This window comes from Cyprinodon tularosa, unplaced genomic scaffold (assembly GCF_016077235.1).
Source record: "Cyprinodon tularosa strain WSP-4 unplaced genomic scaffold, ASM1607723v1 ctg342, whole genome shotgun sequence".
NCBI lineage: Eukaryota > Metazoa > Chordata > Actinopteri > Cyprinodontiformes > Cyprinodontidae > Cyprinodon > Cyprinodon tularosa.
The window spans coordinates 369193-390000 of record NW_024039055.1 but is presented as its reverse complement, the minus strand read 5'-3'; the positions used below and the strand labels follow the sequence as shown (position 1 = coordinate 390000).

Below are 20808 nucleotides of genomic sequence, written 5' to 3'. Positions count from 1 at the left end.
TATTTTGTTCTTTAACTTTATTTTATAATGGTACAGAGGAGGCTTTGATTACATATCTAAAAACTATAAGGTATCTCAGTAAACTTTGAGTATAGTGTAGGTACACAGTGTCATGGTGAGGCAAGTGTCCTCTTCTTTTTAGAAATCGAAATGCGCTCACTTTAACTCTGATATGACACTACTGCACTTTGGTGATGCATCTGTTATAATTTGAATTAAAATTTCATGTGCGGTTTTGTTGATTTAGTTTTGAAACCATACACGTTTCAGGTTTCATTTGCTTTTGTTTTCGGTATGGCTATGGTATGTGGAACTTAAAACATGTAGGCCTAAACCTAGGAATGTATCTGAAATGTGTAAATCATTTCAAAGTGGTGCAATACTGCATTTCATAATGTATGCCATCGTTCTCATACTGACCAGAATGTATCAAGACTGCTATATTTAAAAAAGGCCAAGTAAAGGTCCCATGTTCTTTAGGTACAGGGATGGAGAGAAAAAAAGCAAAGAGTGATAAATAATCAAGGAAAGGCAACAGGTTGGTCTAATACTAGGTGGAAGTGTAGGAACAGCATTTTTTATTTTTTTTTAACAGTGTCCTGTCTGGCAATGTGGCAATAAGAATAATAGTCTTGATGCCAAAAAGAGCCCAACAGATTTTACTTTCACAAGTGTAGCAGTATGGCTATCGCCATAGTGTTCTGCTTGATTTATGCATATAAATAGCTTCATTATAATTCATGCAGGGAGCTTTACAGATTAAGGAACAGCAATTTATTATCAATTCCTCAATATTTGTTATAGTCAAAACATTTGCGAGATGTGTATTTTATTCCAAACTAATAAATAATGCTTGTTTGAAAATAGTTGGATGGATCACAACAGAATTCATAAAATGTCCCTTATTTTCAAATCCAAAACTTGACAGGTATGAACTAGCCTTGAGTAAAAACAATTCCACAGTTTATAAACGTTTCTCACATAAAGTCTTGATTAGACAAAAGCTATCAAAAAGGGTTGGTCCTAGATTGTACCTGAGCACAATTGAAGCCCGATTAGAGCCAGCTTTGCCAGCAAAGCACTAATGAAATGTAAAATAGATTATTAAAATTTTTGCTTATTGTACATTTAAAATGTAATCTATTAATTTCTGATTGATTTTTTTTTTTTACTTTTCTGCAATAAATTAACATATTCATAGTTGTTTTGCATCACACTGTATTGATTTTCAGTTAAGATTAGCTAACATGATGTCTATTTCTGCACTTACTCATTGTCAATCTGGTATCTGTTGAGCCTTGTTTTCTGTTTTCATCAGGCGTTTGTTACACAACAGATGTTTTAGAGATAACCCTTTTTTTAAGGAGTCTTCAGCGAAAGCATAGATAAATAACTATTTTAATAAAAACGTAATAATTAATTTGTGTATATATTAGTACTTGTAAATATCAGTTTTATGCAGAATAATTGTTGATAAAAGTAGGTAAGTAACGACAAAGGAAGAGATGTTCGCCCAAAACTCAAACCTGAAAGAATTGTACCCACTATGCCTTTTATCCAGAAATGTGTACATATATGCGTCTATTTGTTAGCAAAGGCTGTAGGAAAGTATAGTTTGTCTTTATATAGAAAATGTTGATGTTGTGCTCGCTAATGTTCCTGTTGCAACAGTGTAGATTGACCCTGAGGTTCTGGTGCCTATCATCCCACCCCCCCCCCCCCCCCCCCCACCCCCAGTAAGTTGCTTATTGCCTGGCCACCCTTATAAAAATAATTTGGCTACACCTCTGAATACTGCAAAGTACATAACATTCAAATCACTGATTTGCAGTAGAAATGGGGGGGGGGGGGGGGGGTATTAGGGAAATTCTATTTATTTTTACAAAGGTGTAGTCTATATTAGTCAAAATATGTGACAAAAAGGGGAAATAATCACAGGTGTTATTGACATATTTTTTTTTTTATTTATTACTTTAACGATGACATTGATAAATATCTTTATAAATAAGTTTGTGGTTTATCGACTTAAACTTTATTCATTTAATTATTTAATCGCATTAATTATAGTTTTCCAGACTTTTATTTTTATCCCTAAAATTTTTTTTATTGATTAATCTGTATGTGAGTTTGTTCATCCCCTCTGGCTCCAGCCGGTGCCCTCCCTCCCTGTCTTCCTCTCCGTCTCTCCTCCCACTCAGGACGGTCGCTCGTTAACTGAGGGCCCCGCAGCCTCCGGTGAGCAGAGCGTCAGCCATGTTGTTGGTGTGACACTCAGAGCTGTCAGCAACAGGTTCCCGGAGTTTACTAGCGTGGACAAAAACTCCACATTCCCCCTGTAGCAGCGGCTCTCCGTGAACGGTAAACTTCACAGCGTGTCCGAGAAAGCGCCCAGACGTGTCGGGGGATCATTTTTAAGGCTCCGAAGCTCTAAAAGTTGGTGTTTCCTCTACTTTGACCGTTGGAGAGAAAGGTACGCAAGCAAAACTGCTGGTCTAAGCATGAGTGTAACTTTGCTGCTAGCCCTCTAAAGAACCAGTACGCCGACTTTAAGCCTTTATTTATAGTTATAGTAATATATAATACTGGTATATTTGCTTGTGTCGCTACTTTTATTCCTGGAAATGTTTAGGAAAATGGTGTTTGATGGGTGATGCTTCCTCGGCTGACTCCCAGACAGTTTAGGTTAGCTAGCTAAGTTCTGTTTCCAGACGTTTGTTCATCCCTGTTGGTTCGGTATGAATAGGCTCCATCGGAACCATTGCTGGAAAGTTTGCAAAGGCAGATCTGCCGGAAAGTCTCCCGAATTCCTCTCGGTTGAAACTAGTTGAACAGGTTGCAGATCTCAGTGACTGGTGACAAGTGATCAGGGAATGTAACTCTATCAGTTGATCAAAGGAGCTGGAGGATTGTCAGAGGCTCTGCATAAAAAGGAGAGGTCTGTTCAGAGTGACTGTGCAGGTTTGGCTCAGATAGCCAGAGGAAGGTAAGCATCATCCCTCTCATTAGGTCTGTTAGTATAACTTTGAAACAGACCTTTTAGATGATACCAAGATCAGGTGTTTTAGGTTTAAAGATGGTATCTAAACTAGCAGTGTGTTAGAAGATGACTTTTCCCCCCAGCTTTTACATATAAAGCCTGAATGCTGTTGGAACATCTAGAAATATATATTCTAGAAAATTGTTTAACTGGTGTGCAAACCCTGTATTCATCCATGAAAATTGCATTAAATAAATCCTGGGTGATTTCAGTATTGCACACACAGGCATTGATGGTGTGTAATGATTAGGGATGCCTATACATTTGCCAGCCTATATGTTGGGATAATATTTAATTCAATTCAATTCAGTTTATTTCTACAGTGCCAATTCACAATCTCATGGCACGTTACAGTTCACCAGATCATACAGTCAAATTGATTCAAAGTTTTCTATCTAAGGAAAACCAGTTGATTGCATTGACTCATTGACTCGGATGCAATCCCTCACACTAAGCGTGCCTGTAACGACTGGAGAGGAAAAACTCCCTTTTAACAGGAAGAAACGTCCAGCAGAATCAGGCTCAGTGTGAACGGCCATCTGCCGAGGCCGACTGGGGTTCAAGGAGACAGAAGCAGAGATACAATGCACATTTAAAAATAAAATGCATGGATGCATCAGCCGGTTCAGTAATCGTGCCTTGTGAATTAGAGAAGTGCTTGCAGTCGCCTTCTCCATTTCTTTTTCGTTGTTAATGTTTGTTCAGTTTATTAGCAATTTTATTTATTTTTTAGATTGTGCACCATATGTTATCAATGTGTGCAGACTGAGGAGAAAAATGGCTTAATTGATTTCAGAAAGTAAAATCTTCATATTATCTGATGTTGCGAAGCCTATTATTAGATAGAAAAATATCAGCAGCTGCAGACTCGCCAAATATTGATATAAATGATGCCGTTAAAGGAGTTTCACATCTACTAACTGATGATCATGTGTACATGGAGATTTTTACCAGTTATGTGCTTTTTTTTGTTTTACTGTCAGCAGTATAACTCATTGCTCCTCTGTGTTTGCTGTGTTCACTGGTGACTATGATGAAGACACTATGGTGTTGAAAGGCTAGTTTGTTGCAGGCGTTTGCACAATAAAGCTGAAAACAGATCAGTGAGCCTGAGTCTTTCTGCATCTGCTCTTCCTTCACAATCCAGTTTTTAAATGTATATTTTAGTAACAGCAAAAGATAAGTTTACGTCATCCGAAATGCATCCCACCCTTCAAAATATAACATTTTATTTCGAATCAGTGCTTTTATTATGGTAACAGTGATAAAGCCACTTTTATCAAGAAGTGGCAGCTCTGCTAAGCTGCTTATTGCAGGTTTGACCTAAACAGATAGCTCGTCTAATTGCAAATCTAATATCAACTTGCTGTTGTTCTATAACAGGTTGTAATATGTGGAGATTAACCAATCGGACTGATTTGGCTTCTGTTTTTGTGTTAAGCTGCTAGCCTTGAATGGTTGTGATAGTTTTTCCTAAGATTCTCAGGACAATAACTCACAAAGAGCATCAAATTAACTTCCATTGGTCAGTGCATTTGTAGACAGAAAACAGTGGCTGTTCTTAGCTTTGATGAATTCAATGCTTAAGAAAAGATAAGTCAGTATTTGACCTAGGGCTGGGCGATAATTCAATAACGATATAAATCGATCGATAGACGTGTGGCGCAATAGAAAAAAAGAGGGTCGATAAAAGTTCGATAAAAAAGAAACGCAGTTTTCCTTCCTTCACATTGTAGCCTAGCATGTAGGTTTATGCTAGTCACTGCTTCCTCCCAACCAATCACAATCGCGGACCCAGGCACGCCGTCACCAAGCGCCGCCCTCTCAAACCACAACACAGAGCACATGAAGATGTCGCAGCAAGGAGAGGCGGAGGAAATTGTTTAAAAGAAGGGTTTTTGTAGTTCGGCAGTCTGGCAGTATTTCGGTCATGGCAAGTCGGACAAAAAACAAACCAGTCATCTGTAAAATATGTCGGGAACCAGTGAAAACGAAGTCTGATAACACAACCAACTTTTTTTTTTTATCATCTCAGCCGCTCACACCCGCAGGAGTACGAGCTGTGTAGGCCCCGGCGCGACTCTCCTCCGAGGAATCTTCGGGAATTTGGGGAAAATATATATATATTTTCAGTTCTGGGCAGTTTCCCACGTAGTTCTAACAATTGAGAGAAAAATGCTGAGGGGCCAGCATCTTCAAAGTAATAACTCAGGTTAAAGCAGGAAACGGGGGCGGCGGCGGTTATATTTATTTTGGTCACTTTTCTGGTCACTTTAGTTTATTCTTTGTCAGTATTTAATAACATAATTCAGGTCTCTTAAGTTATTTTTCTTTAAAACACTTCTGTTATGGTTAAAAAAGTTGGTTAAATAAAGATTTAATTCGAAGTCTGTGTTTGTGTTTTTTATTAAAATTAAATCAATATTATAAAAAGTCCAGGCAGAGCTGCACATAAAATAATGGTTTCAAATCTTTTCAATAATTATCAATATCGATCAATATGCATTTTTTTTTTTATCGATAAGCTTTTTTTCTATATCGCCCAGCCCTAATTTGACCACACAATCACAGGTTAAAGCTGTGATTATATGTATCTGCATCTCTACATATAATCTCCTGCATGTTAGAAGTCCTAATAACATGAATACGTGTTGGGTTGTTATTTGTTTTCATAGTACATTTGCTTAATTCTGTGTGTGAAAATGAAAAACACCAATAGGAAGTTTCTGTTGTGGACAGAAGTGGAAATAAGTTCACTGAATGACATTGGCCATTTAATACATCAAATACATCCTATAGTATCAAAAAGATGTTGTCCTGACCTCAGCTTTTCTGCTGGTTCTCGGTTTTAATAGTTCTGGTCCAAGACCATAATAGGAGCTGGTTATATTGAAGCTGTTTCACATCGTAGCATGGTGCTATGTTTATCTTCTTTTATTACATTATTGCAGTAAACTATTGGATCACAATCCCATAAAAGTAAGACTGTGAACACAAAGCAGCCACTGGAAGACCTGATAAGTGACTTTCAAACCAAATTCTTTAAACTCTAATAACAGGGCATGTTTTTCAACCCACAATAAACACTTGCAGAAATGGATTGCCTATAAAATAAAAAAGCTGATTAAAAATAAAATAAAATACCATTGTGCATCTCTTTCTACATTCTGGGTGTATTCAGTTTAGCTTTTTGAAGATTGTGGGAGCTGTGAAGTTTTCACACTGTTTGGAGTGGGGATCCAATAGAGCTGGGTGATCTGGACCCAAATAATACCTCCTTTTTCTTATGCTGATCCAATAATGATCAATATGTTTTTCTTTTAAAACTACAGTGTGTAACTTTTAGCGACATCTAGCGGTCAGACTGCAGCAACATGAACATCTCCCCCCCACCCCCACCGCTTCTCCCCCCCAACAGTACAGCGAGCGTTACGGGACAAAATGTCTTCCACGACGTCCGCATCACCTACCTTCTCAAGTGATGAGGTTTGTTTACATAGATAATTTTACACATAGTATTTCATTAGTCTGTGTAGGGTATAGATTTAATGTAGACTTAAGATAATAAATATACCCGTTATTTTTTCTACATCGTTGTCACGTTTTGGCGATCTCGCAATCGCTAGTTTGTTGGCTCTGCGCTGCCGTGGCGCAAAGATGTCTGCCTCCATGGCTGCGAGACCCGCTCCTATGTAATTATAAATAACGAATTCTAAGGCAACGCAAATATTAAGGTTAAGAGGCTGAGCTCGTAGATGATGATAAATAACATAGTTATGTATAATATATTACATTTCTGACTGTATATCCCTGTAATTATTACACACTGTAGCTTTAATTAAATATTTATAAAAAGTTCGCCCTGAATCAAAAATGTCCCAATGTTACACAGGAACGTTGATTAACAAACCACTGTAGAAATGTAAAAGCAATTAAAAGATAAAAACTTCTGATTTATGCAAAGCTTAAATTGGATCACCACATAGACCATGTCAATATAAAGGCTATAGTCTCTTATCTTATATCTGTTTTGATAACATATCTTTTTTTAAATCTTGGGCTGAATTAGTGACCCTATTTCCTCAGAGCATAAATGCAGCTGCAGTAGGTCAATATGTTCTCTGCAAAGTACCGATCAAAGGACACCAGAGGCCTGTACCATGTAGCGTAGGGGTGTGCAAAATAATCGTCATGATGATGCATCGTGATTCTAATTTTCGTGATCTACTGCATCGATTCTTGACGCCAAGTATCGAATATTAATTAAAAAAAATGAATAAAATTGCATGAATGGTTGGCGAACATCAGCCAAAAACAAGTGTAATACAACTTCCAGTCCAGTAAATGTCGCTGCAAATGTGTTGACGCATGGTGCCTTGTGTCACAAGCATTTCCGGCCGTGGGATACTGCGCCGAGTCATTCAAAAACAAAACAAGGAGGAGAAAATATTGCAATGCATCGCAATAATTCAAGTATCGTGATGCATCGTGATAGAATCGCATCGTGGCCTGTGAATCGTGATTCGAATCGAATCGTGACTTCTTTGGCAATACCCACTGTAAATCCCCCCAGGCACGACGAGCACAAATGGATTTCTTGAACTGATTTAATGAAGCCTCCAAATCTTCATTAGCACCGTGAAAACTGTACAGAACAATACAGTTGACACAATTAACTAATTAGCTACCATCAAACCACACAGTGTACATTGTAGCTGGCTTACAACAGAATTAAACAATGTAACGTTATATACAAATAATAAAATACCTCGTTGGCTGCATGCCACAATGAGGGAATTATCCGTGAATTAAAAGGTGATTGTCCTTGATGCTGTCCTTGGTTTTTACTCAACAAACTTCAGCTTATAATGTTTGTGAGTAATGTGAAACCTCCGTTGATTTCCATGAAAGATGGACGTTGGCGTTTGTTTCCATGGTAACCCAAGACGGACGTTGGTGAAATAACGTCTTCTCAAAACAGCGCAAGAACAAGCTTGTAGATATAATCATGAGAATAATCATAAATTAATCAAACCAGGTGTCACTCAATAAAACAATATAAAGATACAATCATATTTACAATAATTATTATGAAATGTAAATAACTATATATACATATATCAATTACGTATCAATGAATTATATCAATAAACTGTCTGCATCATCATGGATACATTTACACCCACCCCTAATGTAGCGGGATTATCAGGGTAGATTGACAACTTGAGATTTAATACTAACTTTCCAGTACCACGAAGCTGGATTGATTCTTAGCATGGCCAGTTACCATGGTAATGTACTCTGAACAGCAAACATGTTACGGGCCAGGCTAGCTTTCAGGATTTATCTGAATCCTAGAAAACCCTCTGCCCAGAAACCCTTTATTTGAAGAACCAATTTAAATCAGAGGGAAAATAACTTGAACAAAATAACATCACAATAAAAGAACCTGAAAACCAAAAAAAGCAATTAAAACAAAGTGAAAACAAAATTAAATTTAAAAAATGTGTTTTCAATTTATTCATTTATTTTTATTTTTCATTATTTTTGACATACCAACCTTTTAAAACCTGTAAAAGCCTTCAACATCCCACAGCAGCATCTACTGTTGTCGAAGAAGCAATGCTGATTATTGGTAAATGGGATGTCAGAATATTAATGAACTAGTGACTTGATAAATAAGTACTTTCAATTGATGTTATATTTATTCTTGAATTAATAAAAAGTGTTAAGACCCCAAATATAAAGTGACTCTATACTTCAGATGTAAACTATATGTCCTAATAGCACGGTATGTATATGACATGCTGAAAAGACTCCCCGGAGTTGGTTTATTATACAGTGTGAGTGCTTATTGTGAGTTGTTACAGAAAAGAGAAAAAAAAATCACTTAAAAACACGTTTGTAGTGTGATAACTGTATTATTGACAAGCCTGCCACAAAGAGTCATTATTGTTCCTCAAATCTTGCAAAGAGCAGAACTTGTCTGAGTCATTTTTCTTTTTAAAAACAAAAGTTAGAAGTTAGGCTGGAGAGCTGTCATTGTAAACCCCCTCCCAATTCTGCATGGCTTGAAGTGTTTCAGTTCTTTCTCTGTTGTCCATATCAAGTAATCTAGGAAATGTAACTCTACCCTCAAAAGTCATTTTATTTTGTACCAATATGCTGCAGCATGGCTGTCATTCAAAATGGCCAAAATACACAGTCTGGTACCCGCTTCATGGCCGTGTCAGGTCAGGATAACCAGAGACAGGCTGCCTGGCACCCACTACTGTTTCGTGCCAGGTCACTGAAACCAGTTGCTGGCCGTCTGACCCCTCCTCCGGTGCTGTGGCAGGTGCTGCTGCCACAATTTGCACCTGCTATTTCTCCCTGCAGGATTGCAGCCCTCACTATATCACAGACTGTATATATGGTCATGTGATATTAAGCAACCTACAGTTTAATGTAGAGCTGTCGGGGATACTGAGAGGTTTGGGGTAAAATAGTCTGTGTGTCTATCGAGTGTCTAGTGCCCTTAGGCAGTTGGTGAATAAATTTATCATCTTTTCTGGTCCTTTGGTTGTACACCGTATAAAAGAAGGATCATCACAGGTGAGTCATTACCTGGATTTCAGTGAAATTTCATATTCAGCGCATTATGAAAGTCTGGCTGTTAAATATAAAATTTGGAAAATGTATATATCCATATACTGTTCTTCTTGTTTGCTGTAACAGTATAAAGGATAATGGGGAAATTAATGGTAAGAAAAAGGCTGTAATGTTACCATGAAATGAAACATTGATGATATAAAGGAGCGTCTTTATGAGACTGAAATAAAAATGCTACAAGGTTTAAGTTCAGTAGGAAAGACATTGAGGTATTTCAGTACATTTATGGCTGCGTTTGAGGACTTTTACCATTTCAAAGCAGAGTAGATTTTTACCATTTGTCCCGCTGAGTTCTGACACAACTCAAAAATAGGGATGATTTCACTCAGACTTGTCACTTCTTGTATTAATATGATGCAATCATGTCATCAGCCTCTAGCTTAATTATACCACAAACATTACTGAGTCAAAAAGAAGAAATAATCAGATGAAATGATTTTGTGTTTTTATCTGCTTTGAAGTCCACTTCACTCCCGAGGGGCAGATGATTAATATACAGTACATTGATTTGGGGTGTGGTCAGTGTTAAATGAAACTCATAAGTTGCACATTTATGCAGTTCACAATATTTTGTCAAGACATTTGGATTCTCTTTCATTTTGCTATGATTTTTTTTGTCTTTGAAGTTCTATAAGATGAATTTTTTATTCCTCTCAGGAGAAATACGGCCCACTCCTTCTGCCCTCCTGGTTGTGATTGGTCTGCTGCCTTGAAACGGCCCTTTCATACCTGGCATTCACAAGATCATGATTAGCCAATGCTGGATTCAGTTAGTGAGTTGATAACCAGCTCCGCGGTGCCAGTGTTCCTGATTATCATTGTTTTGAATTGGTTAAAATGAATAGGCTGCAAGCAATCCCGCTAAGTTGAACTTAGTGGTACGGGCCTCAGCAGCCATGCTGATCCACATACAGGTTTAGCGCGGCAATCCAGTGTCCCTTAACTTATTTCAGTTTGTGGAGGATAATGGTGTTGAAGGCTGAAGTACAGTCATTCAAAAGCAGTATTAAAAAACTAGGAAACACAAACTTCGCAACTTAATGGTAAGAAAATAACTGAAATAAAACCTGTTAACTGTAAAAGATCCAAACATATTTTTTAACAGGTGCTAGACAAACATTAGAAGATGATTCCCCAAGAAGGGAAGATGTCTTCCCCTCAACTGTTATTCCAGAATTATTATTTACAAAATATCAAAATCATTTTTGCATGCTCACACTGCAAAAAATCTAAATCTAGATAAGTCATTTTTTCTTAAAATAAGTGCATTTGTTCTTGAATTAAGGAGGTAAAAGAGACATTTTGCCAGTGGAATAAGACAATTTACACTTAAAATAAGAAAACACAATTGCATTGTCTTATTTCAAGTGCATATTATCTGATTATCTTATTTTAAGAGTAAAAATACTAATTCCATTGGCAAACTATCTCATTTACCTACTCAAATTAAGGGTGAATATACTTAATTTAAGACCTTTTTACTTATTTCTAGATGGTTTTTGCAGTGCATACTTTGTGGAGCGGGTAAAAAAAGCAAAACGAAAAAAAAGGGCACTTTATGAAAATACAAAAAAAATGTTTTTTGTCTGTATGATGTTTTTTTTTTTTTTGGCCCCTGAATACTTTTGACATGACAGTTTTGGCCACTGGCACAAAAGGTTTGGACACCCAAGTGTAAATAAGAGTTAGGGGGAATAAACTAATGATTTGTTATTTCCTAAGTTTAAATCTTTTCTTTTAATCAACTTGTACGCTGTAAACATTAATTACAGTGTTTTTGGTTTGTGTCCCCTTGCTCTGATTATTTGGTAGAATAAACGGTTGGTTCCACATGGACGAGCTCCAATAGATTAATGATCATATTTACTTAATAAATACACCGATAAGACAGATTATATAATGGTTGACCCAGTCTTGATATTTAAGGGTTTTATTGTTTGTTTTATAAAACCTTTAACTTCAACTTATGTTGTCCCAATGAAAGTTCATCAGATAATGTCGATAGAGCATTTTAAAATGTCCACAGAATGGTCAAAAAAACTGTTGAAAAGTCCAATTTTTTTCTCATGCTTCCTTCAGCTCCGTCAGTTTGTGTACAAATCAGGGTGGGTCAAAGCTGGGTGAAGCAGGTAAGGGCATGCTTTGGCTCTTAAACAGAATTCAGCAAAACAAACAGTGAATTGGATCCAACCTTTTAAACGCTCTTCCCACACTGTGGATGGATGGTTGCTTAATGGTGAGAAACTGGATGTTTTGCGGTAAAAGGAGGATTGAAAAGCTGAATTGGCTCAGGGGAGAATATGTCATCCAGCAGAAACGGTGCTGTGGTTAATACTGATGTCATTATTATGAGGTCAGTGTGAGAGTGTGAGAGGCGAATGAGTTTCAAAGGAGTTTTTATGCAATAGTCAGAAGGACGGCTCTTGTTCATGAAAAGAATAGTAATTAACAGGCAGTGTTGCATAATTGGCTGTGTGTTATTTAAGTTAGAATAAACAGAGCAAAAAAACTAGGAGAAAAGCTTGGTTTTAAATATCTACCTCTCTGGGTTAAATTTAAAGAAAAGTGAAATTAATTGATCAAAAGAGAGAAACTGGGACCCACAGTTACAGCAATGCTGCTGTAGCAGATTAAGTCAGGACTGGCTGATCTATTTATCAAACACTCTTTTGTTGTGTGTGTATATACTCAGTGCAGACTGAAGCGTCCCATGCTTTTCTAACATGCCCTGAAGCAGAACCAATGTGGGAGAAGTTTGACCGTCGAAGCCAAGTCAAAATCAAAGGAGACCATAATCAGGAAGTTGGTAGTTTGTTTAACCGCTGCTTTACAAATTCAGCAAGAAGTGGTTTCCTGAAGAAAAAAAAACACCCCACCCTGATTCAGGTGACTAACTTGCAGTTAAATGAAATAAGCAAAAACAGGTTAGCAAATGTAGTTTGCAGCACAGGAGTTTATTTTGATGTTTAGCCTGCAGCTAAAGACAGTCTTGGTTAGTTTCCATACAGGAAAGATTGCTTTAATAACGAAAAGATGCCCTGAACTATGGCTGCAACCATTGCTTATTTTAATACTCAACTAATTGTTGATTGTATGTTCAGTTAATCGGATAAAAAAAAATAAAAATGTCCAAATCAATACATAAAACAAGGTTGCTACTCTTGTGTTTGATGAAATGGATATTAAACTATGAATAATTGTTCTCAAAACAATAAACTTTATCTTGATGAGAATGTTATTTAATCTTTTTATATTCATTTTAATGTATAACCAAATCCATCATTCCGTTTAATAAACTGCTTCAACACAAGCTGAACTTTATTTAAAAACCACTCGCTACATTTCCATGTTTTTCGTATTTATTCTACTATTTTTTCTATTTTCTTTAGTGTTAATAAGGATACCTTTTTTGTTTTGTTTTTTCTGGGGGGCATATTAGAATTTTTGAGGCTCTCCTCTAAAGATGCTTTGATATTTTTCTGTTGGTAATCCTATTTTGTGTCTTCCTTTAATATTTGCATTCAGACCTAATGTAGCAACTAAATTGAATTATAGCTTCATAATGACAACAAAGTTGATTTTTGAAAAACTAGTCCACAGCCCTACTCCTACTCCCATTGGTGCAGGCTATGTACTCAGACTTTGTCAGCAAATCAAATTTATCATCAATAAATTGGAATAAAATTGTATCCATCTTAAAATTTGGCCAGATTTTGATTGGGGCAAACTAACCTCACTCTACCTCCATACGAGCATCACAGCAGTAATTTCCTCCCACATTCTCATCCTGTAACCCAGAAACTGCCTCACTGTGAAAGGCAGAAGTGGAGTTCTTTAAAGGGGCATTTTAAATACCTTTTATTCTGAGCAAATTTCAATCAGATCAGTCAAATTTAGCTCATGTAAACATGTAAACATAGCTACTGCCTTCAACCAGCTAGCATTAGACATCAGCATCAGTTGAGCTGTCAGGCTAATGTCAAGGCTCTTTTATGGTGTTGCTTCTGGAGCTAATGCAAGATTTCCTCACTTTGAAAGGGAGCAAACATTGGTAAATATAGTGACTCACTGTTGTTGAGCTTCTTTTATCCTCACTGTTGACTCCATGTTGTTTCTAGTCTGGCCAGTCAGACGGGTCAGTGTGGGAGGAGAACCCATAATGCAAAATTTCTTACACCATAACAGTCAAGACTGCAGCTGCAACAGAGCAATGTTTCATTGATGTCCTTTATTATGTCTTATGATTATTATGTTTGTCATTTTTTTATATGTTTGTTTTTATATATCTGTTGTTCTCTGATTGGCTCTAAGCTTTTTTCTTCTGACTCTGTTAGTGTTGCCTATAGATCAGGCTCTACCTGCTCCTTTCTAGACTATGTTGTTTCTAGACTATGTTGTTTTAGTTGCTGCATCAAATTGGTGTTCTTAGGCGATGTCCTTTTCCAAAGCTTGAATGTTTCCCATTTTTTAGTTTGTTAAAAGTGCTCCCACTCATTTGAGGACTTTGTTCAAACCGTTTTCTTTGTCAGCCATTTGCAGAGTTTACTTTTCTTAAACATCACCTCTGCTATGTTCTGTTCTGGAAAAAAGGCAAAAATTAAAACATGCAATAATATCTTAATTAGATTTGGTAAACAAAAAGGTAGTCAGATCTTAGTCATAACTTTTTTTAAAGAATTACTCAACATTTCCATTGATTAATTTATCTCATCCCTGGGGCTGTATTTACTAAATTTCAGTGAACATTAGCTAATTGAATGTTTGGTCTTATTTGCTATAAGATTTCTATAAGTTAAAATGGATCAAATGTGAAGCGTTCTTGAGTTGCGTTTTGGTGGCCAAACAGATTAGTTCCAAAGACCACTAATGGTATGCGTGCCACACTTTGGACACCACTGGTCTAATGATATTTTTAGTCTGGGTGTGAACTGCTGTTGGTGAGTAAATGTCCTCTAAACTTAAATGCTTCACCACCTCTGCATGTCTGAGGGGGAATGTTTCATAAATGATATGTTGGACCTGGGAGCCAGCATGATTCATATTTCTATTTATGTGCTGAACCATGACAACAGTAATGGGACTGCTGCAAATGTGCCCGTTGAGCCACTTTCCAGTAGATAAGCGAGGAAACACAGAATAGAAAGTAGGCTAAACATGTTTAACTAATGGGGCATGTCAGTGAGAGTTTGGTGGGGTTCATGTGACAGAAATCAAGGTCTTTAGAAGAGGGTGTATTCAAGCTGGCAGACAGCTGTGTGTTCAGCAGCCACACAATCCAACAGGTGACTCTCTCTCCGCCTGATTCATTGTGTTGATTAGTTTGTGACTTTGAAGGTGTTACATATAAAATAATTAAACACATTTGATGTTATTGCAGAGCTTTATGTCTGATTCCCCCAAATGACCGACTGCAGTCTGCTCTCTGACTCAACATAAATCTTATTAATGTTGTTTATTATTATTGATGTTAAATATTTTTAACTGACTGTGAATTTGTTTAGTGTATTCATTAGACTTTACTGTGCTTGGGGTAATGTATGTAATTAGTGAGCCAGCAGAGGAGTATGGCTATGAAAAAAATTGAAAGGTGTGCAGATGTTTTAGTTTGTGCAAATGTTTGTTTTTTAAATTCAGTAGAGTTTAACATTTTTTTTCTGTTAAATGTTTAGAGCAGGGGTCAGCAATTTTTTTAACACTGAGGGCTACTTGATGGGTACTGAGTCATACGATGGGCTAATTTTGACCTATGAACTGGAGGAGTCAGAATTCACCTAAACTTCATAGATAACGAACATCCATCCATCCATCCATCCATCCATCCATCCATCCATCCATCCATCCATCCATCCATTTCTGACACGCTTTATCCCGAGTGGGATTGCAAGGGGTGCTGGTGCCTATCTCCATTTGTCTACGGGCGAGAGATAATGTAATGCCCGTAGATAATGAACATACGTCTATTGTTTCTTTTCATTTCTAATTTGCTGTTAGATGTTGTCATTTTCAAATCCCTATAAATCCTTTAAAGTTCAAAATTATTGATATGAAGAAATGCTCTATAAATTATTAAAAATTAAAGGTATAGTGGAGAAAATTCTTTCAGGTTGGAGTTCTACCTACTTTTATCAATAGTCATTCTGCAAAAAAATTATATTTACATCAGAATCAGAATCAAGTTTATTGCCAAGTAGGTTTGCACTTACAAGGAATTTGACTTGGTGTTGTTGGTGCAGAGAAAAAACAAAACAAAATAACAAAATAAGATAGAATATATACACTATATTGCCAAAAGTATTTGCTCACCCATCCAAATTATTGGAATCAGGTGTTCCAATCACTTCCATGGCCACAGGTGTATAAATTCAAGCACCTAGGCATGCAGACTGTTTTTACAAACATTTGTGAAAGAATGGGTCGCTCTCAGGAGCTCAGTGAATTCCAGCGTGGAACTGTGATAGGATGCCACCTGTGCAACAAATCCAGTCGTGAAATTTCCTCGCTCCTAAATATTCCACAGTCAACTGTCAGCTGTATTATAAGAAAATGGAAGTGTTTGGGAACGACAGCAACTCAGCCACGAAGTGGTAGGCCACGTAAACTGACGGAGCGGGGTCAGCGGATGCTGACGCGCATAGTGCGAAGAGGTCGCCAACTTTCTGCAGAGTCAATCACTACAGACCTCCAAACTTCATGTGGCCTTCAGATTAGCTCAAGAACAGTGCGCAGAGAGCTTCATGGAATGGGTTTCCATGGTCGAGCAGCTGCATCCAAGCCATACATCACCAAGTGCAATGCAAAGCGTCGGATGCGGTGGTGTAAAGCACGCCGCCACTGGACTCTAGAGCAGTGGAGACGCGTTCTCTGGAGTGACGAATCGCGCTTCTCCATCTGGCAATCTGATGGACGGGTCTGGGTTTGGCGGTTGCCAGGAGAACGGTACTTGTCTGACTGCATTGTGCCAAGTGTAAAGTTTGGTGGAGGGGGGATTATGGTGTGGGGTTGTTTTTCAGGAGCTGGGCTTGGCCCCTTAGTTCCAGTGAAAGGAACTCTGAATGCTTCAGCATACCAAGACATTTTGGACAATTCCATGCTCCCAACTTTGTGGGAACAGTTTGGAGCTGGCCCCTTCCTCTTCCAACATGACTGTGCACCAGTGCACAAAGCAAGGTCCATAAAGACATGGATGACAGAGTCTGGTGTGGATGAACTTGACTGGCCTGCACAGAGTCCTGACCTCAACCCGATAGAACACCTTTGGGATGAATTAGAGCGGAGACTGAGAGCCAGGCCTTCTCGTCCAACATCAGTGTGCGACCTCACAAATGCGCTTCTGGAAGAATGGTCAAAAATTCCCATAAACACACTCCTAAACCTTGTGGACAGCCTTCCCAGAAGAGTTGAAGCTGTTCTAGCTGCAAAGGGTGGACCGACGTCATATTGAACCCTATGGATTAGGAACGGGATGTCACTTAAGCTCATATGTGAGTCAAGGCAGGTGAGCAAATACTTTTGGCAATATAGTGTATATATATATATATATATACACACACACACAGAAGCTATTTACAAACAGTAGACTGTGCGTTAATGTAACGCAGAAATCCTGAATGGGGGAGAGAAACATTGTCCAGTGTCACGGGCGGGTCTTGGCCTTGTTGATAAGGCCGATAGCAGATGGGAAAAAACTTTTTTTGTGACGGGAGGGTCTGGTCCTGATGGACCGCAGCCTCCTGCCAGAGGGTAGTGACTGAAATAGTTTGTGACTGGGGTGCGAGGGATCAGCGCTATGTGTACTAATATCCACATTTAATGAATGTTTAAGTTATTATTGAAGTACGTATTTATCTCTGATTTCAGTGAAGACTCCTAGTTGACTTGCAGAGACGTGTAATTTTATCTTTACCCCCCAAATAATTCAAATTTTAGTTTTGAAAAGAGCATGAATTGTGTATTTATCATCTTTAATGTTAGTACATGGATTTGCATGTGCATTAGCCACAGTGTTTCTGTTGTAAAGTAATTTTTAATATACGAAAAATGTAAATGTTTAAGTTTGAACATTCCTCTTCAGAGTATTACTGCTGCCACTGTCTGTATTAGAGGGAAAAATGGTAGAGGTGGCCACAGTGGGGGCCAATGATTGGCTAACAAAAACAAGTCCAAATAATGGATGCTGTGAACTTAAAAGTTTCTTGCATTTATTAATTTTTATTTATTAAAATGCATCATAATGATGGTAGAAATTTCGGAAATTATTATTTGTTTCCAGTTATAGTCATACTTGTGTTTAGTGTCATTAGAAAGAATGACTCTGTAAGGTGGAGCTCTAGTATCCGGCCGTTGCCCTGATCCCATCCCACTTTATAGGGATGCAAATAGTGACTGCTGTATTCGTTTAGCAGGTCAAGCCCTCTGTAGACTCGGAGTGTGCGCAGGATGATTTCAGAAAGCATTTGCATGAGGCTTGCAAAGCTGGGTATAATGATTGTTTAGTAGGTCAGAAAGTCAGGGAGAGTCTCTGAATGTGGAAAAACCAAACCTTAAAACAGTCTTCTGCTCACCCTTGTTCATTTGTAGAAGAGTCCAACAATCCTAGAAGTTCCGACTCAGTCGGGTTGTTTTTTTTCCTAGTTGAAAGAGAAAAAGTTATGACAACTTTTAAAGGTATAGTATAGAATTTTTGTGAATTTTTGCAAGAACCTGCGACTCGTTGGTTTACAACGAGCCAAGCTGCCTAGCAAAGACGCATCATGGCAACAAGCACTCACTCATTGAAACATCGAGATTGTTGATATGGTAGGGTGACAAGATGTTCTCTTTTTCCCGGACATCTCCTACTTTTTTTATGCCTAAAAAATAAATAAATAAATAAAAAAAATACACACACACACATACACTGTACCAGAGACTGCACCTTACCTGCACTACCTCAGCCTGGAATAAACTATTGCTGCTGTTTCATTGCTTTTATTGTAATGTCTATACTTCATATTTATATTTATCTTATCACTGTTACCTGTCATGTCCCGCACTTTATGTCAGTTTTTAAATGTCAGTCCTGTATATTTCTTGTATATTTGTATATTTCTAGAGAGTAAATGTAATTTCATTTCCCTTGTATGTCTTGTACATATGAAGAAAGTGACAATAAAAGCTGACTTGACCTGACTTGACTTGGAATTTCAAAATCGTCCGGGACTTTTGTCAACTACAACGCAGCAGAACCGAGCCGTCAGGTCTGGGGCTGGTCGGGTGCAGGGAGGCAGCGGGAGATGGAGCGACTGAACCCGACCCGGTGGCGGTAGAGGTAGCCCGGACAACGCCGGCCCCGTGCTTCCCCCCCGCCTGCCTTACGTTCCCCTGCCTGCCCTTCAGGGTGCCGGTAGTGCTTGGATGCGGTGTCTGAAGCGGTAGCTTCTTCTTTGTGCTTGCAGAAAACTGAAGGGGAGATTCCATTTTACAGATCATGCCCTCTTCTTACACAGCCCCCAAGTGAAAGAAACTACTTGCTACAGATGATATTTAAACTGATCTAAGACCAGCTTGCGCAGCTGATTGTTTTCATGCATTTGACCCCTTTTGGTTCAGATTAAAGTGTTGAGTTCTCGGTTTATTATAGCTAGCTTTGCGTCTATGGCTCGGTTTTCGGTGTGTTTGCCATGGCCTGTATTAGGGCTGCAGGCTAGATGGCAATTTTTGACATTATGTCAATATTTTTTTCTCTACAAAACCAGTTTAACCAAGAGCTGCTTTGAGTAAAGCATTATTTTTTTTCCCTTTTTAGTGACTTAAATCTTTTTAAATTGTGATTTTTATTCAAAACTAATTTGCTTCATTCTGTGTTTTTTTATTTTTATTTTTTTTACTTTTTGTTTAGATAACAAAAAACTTCATACTCCAGTTGCTGGATAGAAAGACATTAATAATAATTATGTATTTGTCTACTTATCCAAACTCTTATTGTCATAGCAACATTCCTCTTATATTACTGCTTGTTTTTTCTCTTACGTCCTGCCGGCCTTGAGGAGGTTGATCACTATAATATCCAGGCACTGGACGGTAGGATATACTTGTGAGCAGTCTACAGATTCTTGGTCAGTTTTATCCCATAAATCTGATTTTGTTTTCCAGAGAAATGAAATGATAAAGAAGTGGCTTCTTTATTCCATCAGTTTTTCTCAGAAAGTGCAATGGGGCTCTCGTCTGAGGCCTCTCTGTGGAGAACATTGACAGGTTTGGGTTGCAGCCAGTGTCTCCCTGCTTGAATGGCACTAGAGAAGGCATGCTGACTGATCAGAATCTGTCTCTTCCTCCTCTCTCTGCCGCTTCCTCACCCTCTCTCAGTGATGGTGCTGTTGGGGCAGCTGCAGTATTGACTAATGGACTGTTACTTTGTGTTTTGCAGATGTCTGTGTGCGGTAGCTGAGGACGGCACAGGGAGTCTCCCCCCACCCTGCAAATATGAATGGTAAGACCTCTGCAGTTTGTGTGTTAAAAAAGTGGTAAAGGAATGAGTGTGTTGCTTAGCTGAGGCATTGTGCTGGAGTCGTACAGAGGCCAACACATATACACTTTTATATGTTGCCGTTTTAATATTTCTAGCTCTACTTTTTTGTAGGTAATTTATGTTTCTATGTTTTACTTAAAGTGTTTCTGTTTCAGTGTTTAGCCAACCTTGCTTGTTGTAATGATAATGAAGCGCTGTGATAAGCTGATACCTTTAACTATCAGTCTGTCAATACACCAGAACATTCTCAGCTCATGACTCTGTCTGATGTTAGCCTCTGTTCTACTTTATCTATGCATCTTCTGCGTGGACATTTCACTCTGTTTGTTGGTAGTCTTTAATCCTTATTTCTTTTAAAGTAGATTTTTCTTTCTGCTGAAGCAGTACTTAAAACATGGATGCCTATGCTCTCTCTGATTTAGGCCTCTGTTCATGATTTATGGAGAATAACAACCTTTGTCTTGTTCAAGGATCTCAGCAATCCCGTTTTGCTCTGTTGACATGAATGTGCTTTTTTTTTTTTTTCTCCAGTAGCTGGATAGATGGCTCATTATGTTTGCCATGCACAAGAAACAGAAGGACATTATCCACAAGCCATGTTTTTATTCTAACA

At 38.0% G+C, this 20808-nt stretch overlaps 1 protein-coding gene across 1 annotated transcript in view; it reads left to right on the top strand.

Moving 5' to 3' along the window:
* The first annotated feature begins 2199 nt into the window (after window positions 1-2199).
* Window positions 2200-20808, top strand: part of itsn2b (intersectin 2b) — a 54825-nt gene continuing 36216 nt past the window's right edge. The window contains exons 1-2 of the mRNA XM_038294587.1: window positions 2200-2470; window positions 20094-20156. Coding sequence (XP_038150515.1) covers window positions 20150-20156 — 7 coding nt within the window. The 5' untranslated portion in view covers window positions 2200-2470; window positions 20094-20149. The remainder of the gene's footprint in view (window positions 2471-20093; window positions 20157-20808) is intronic.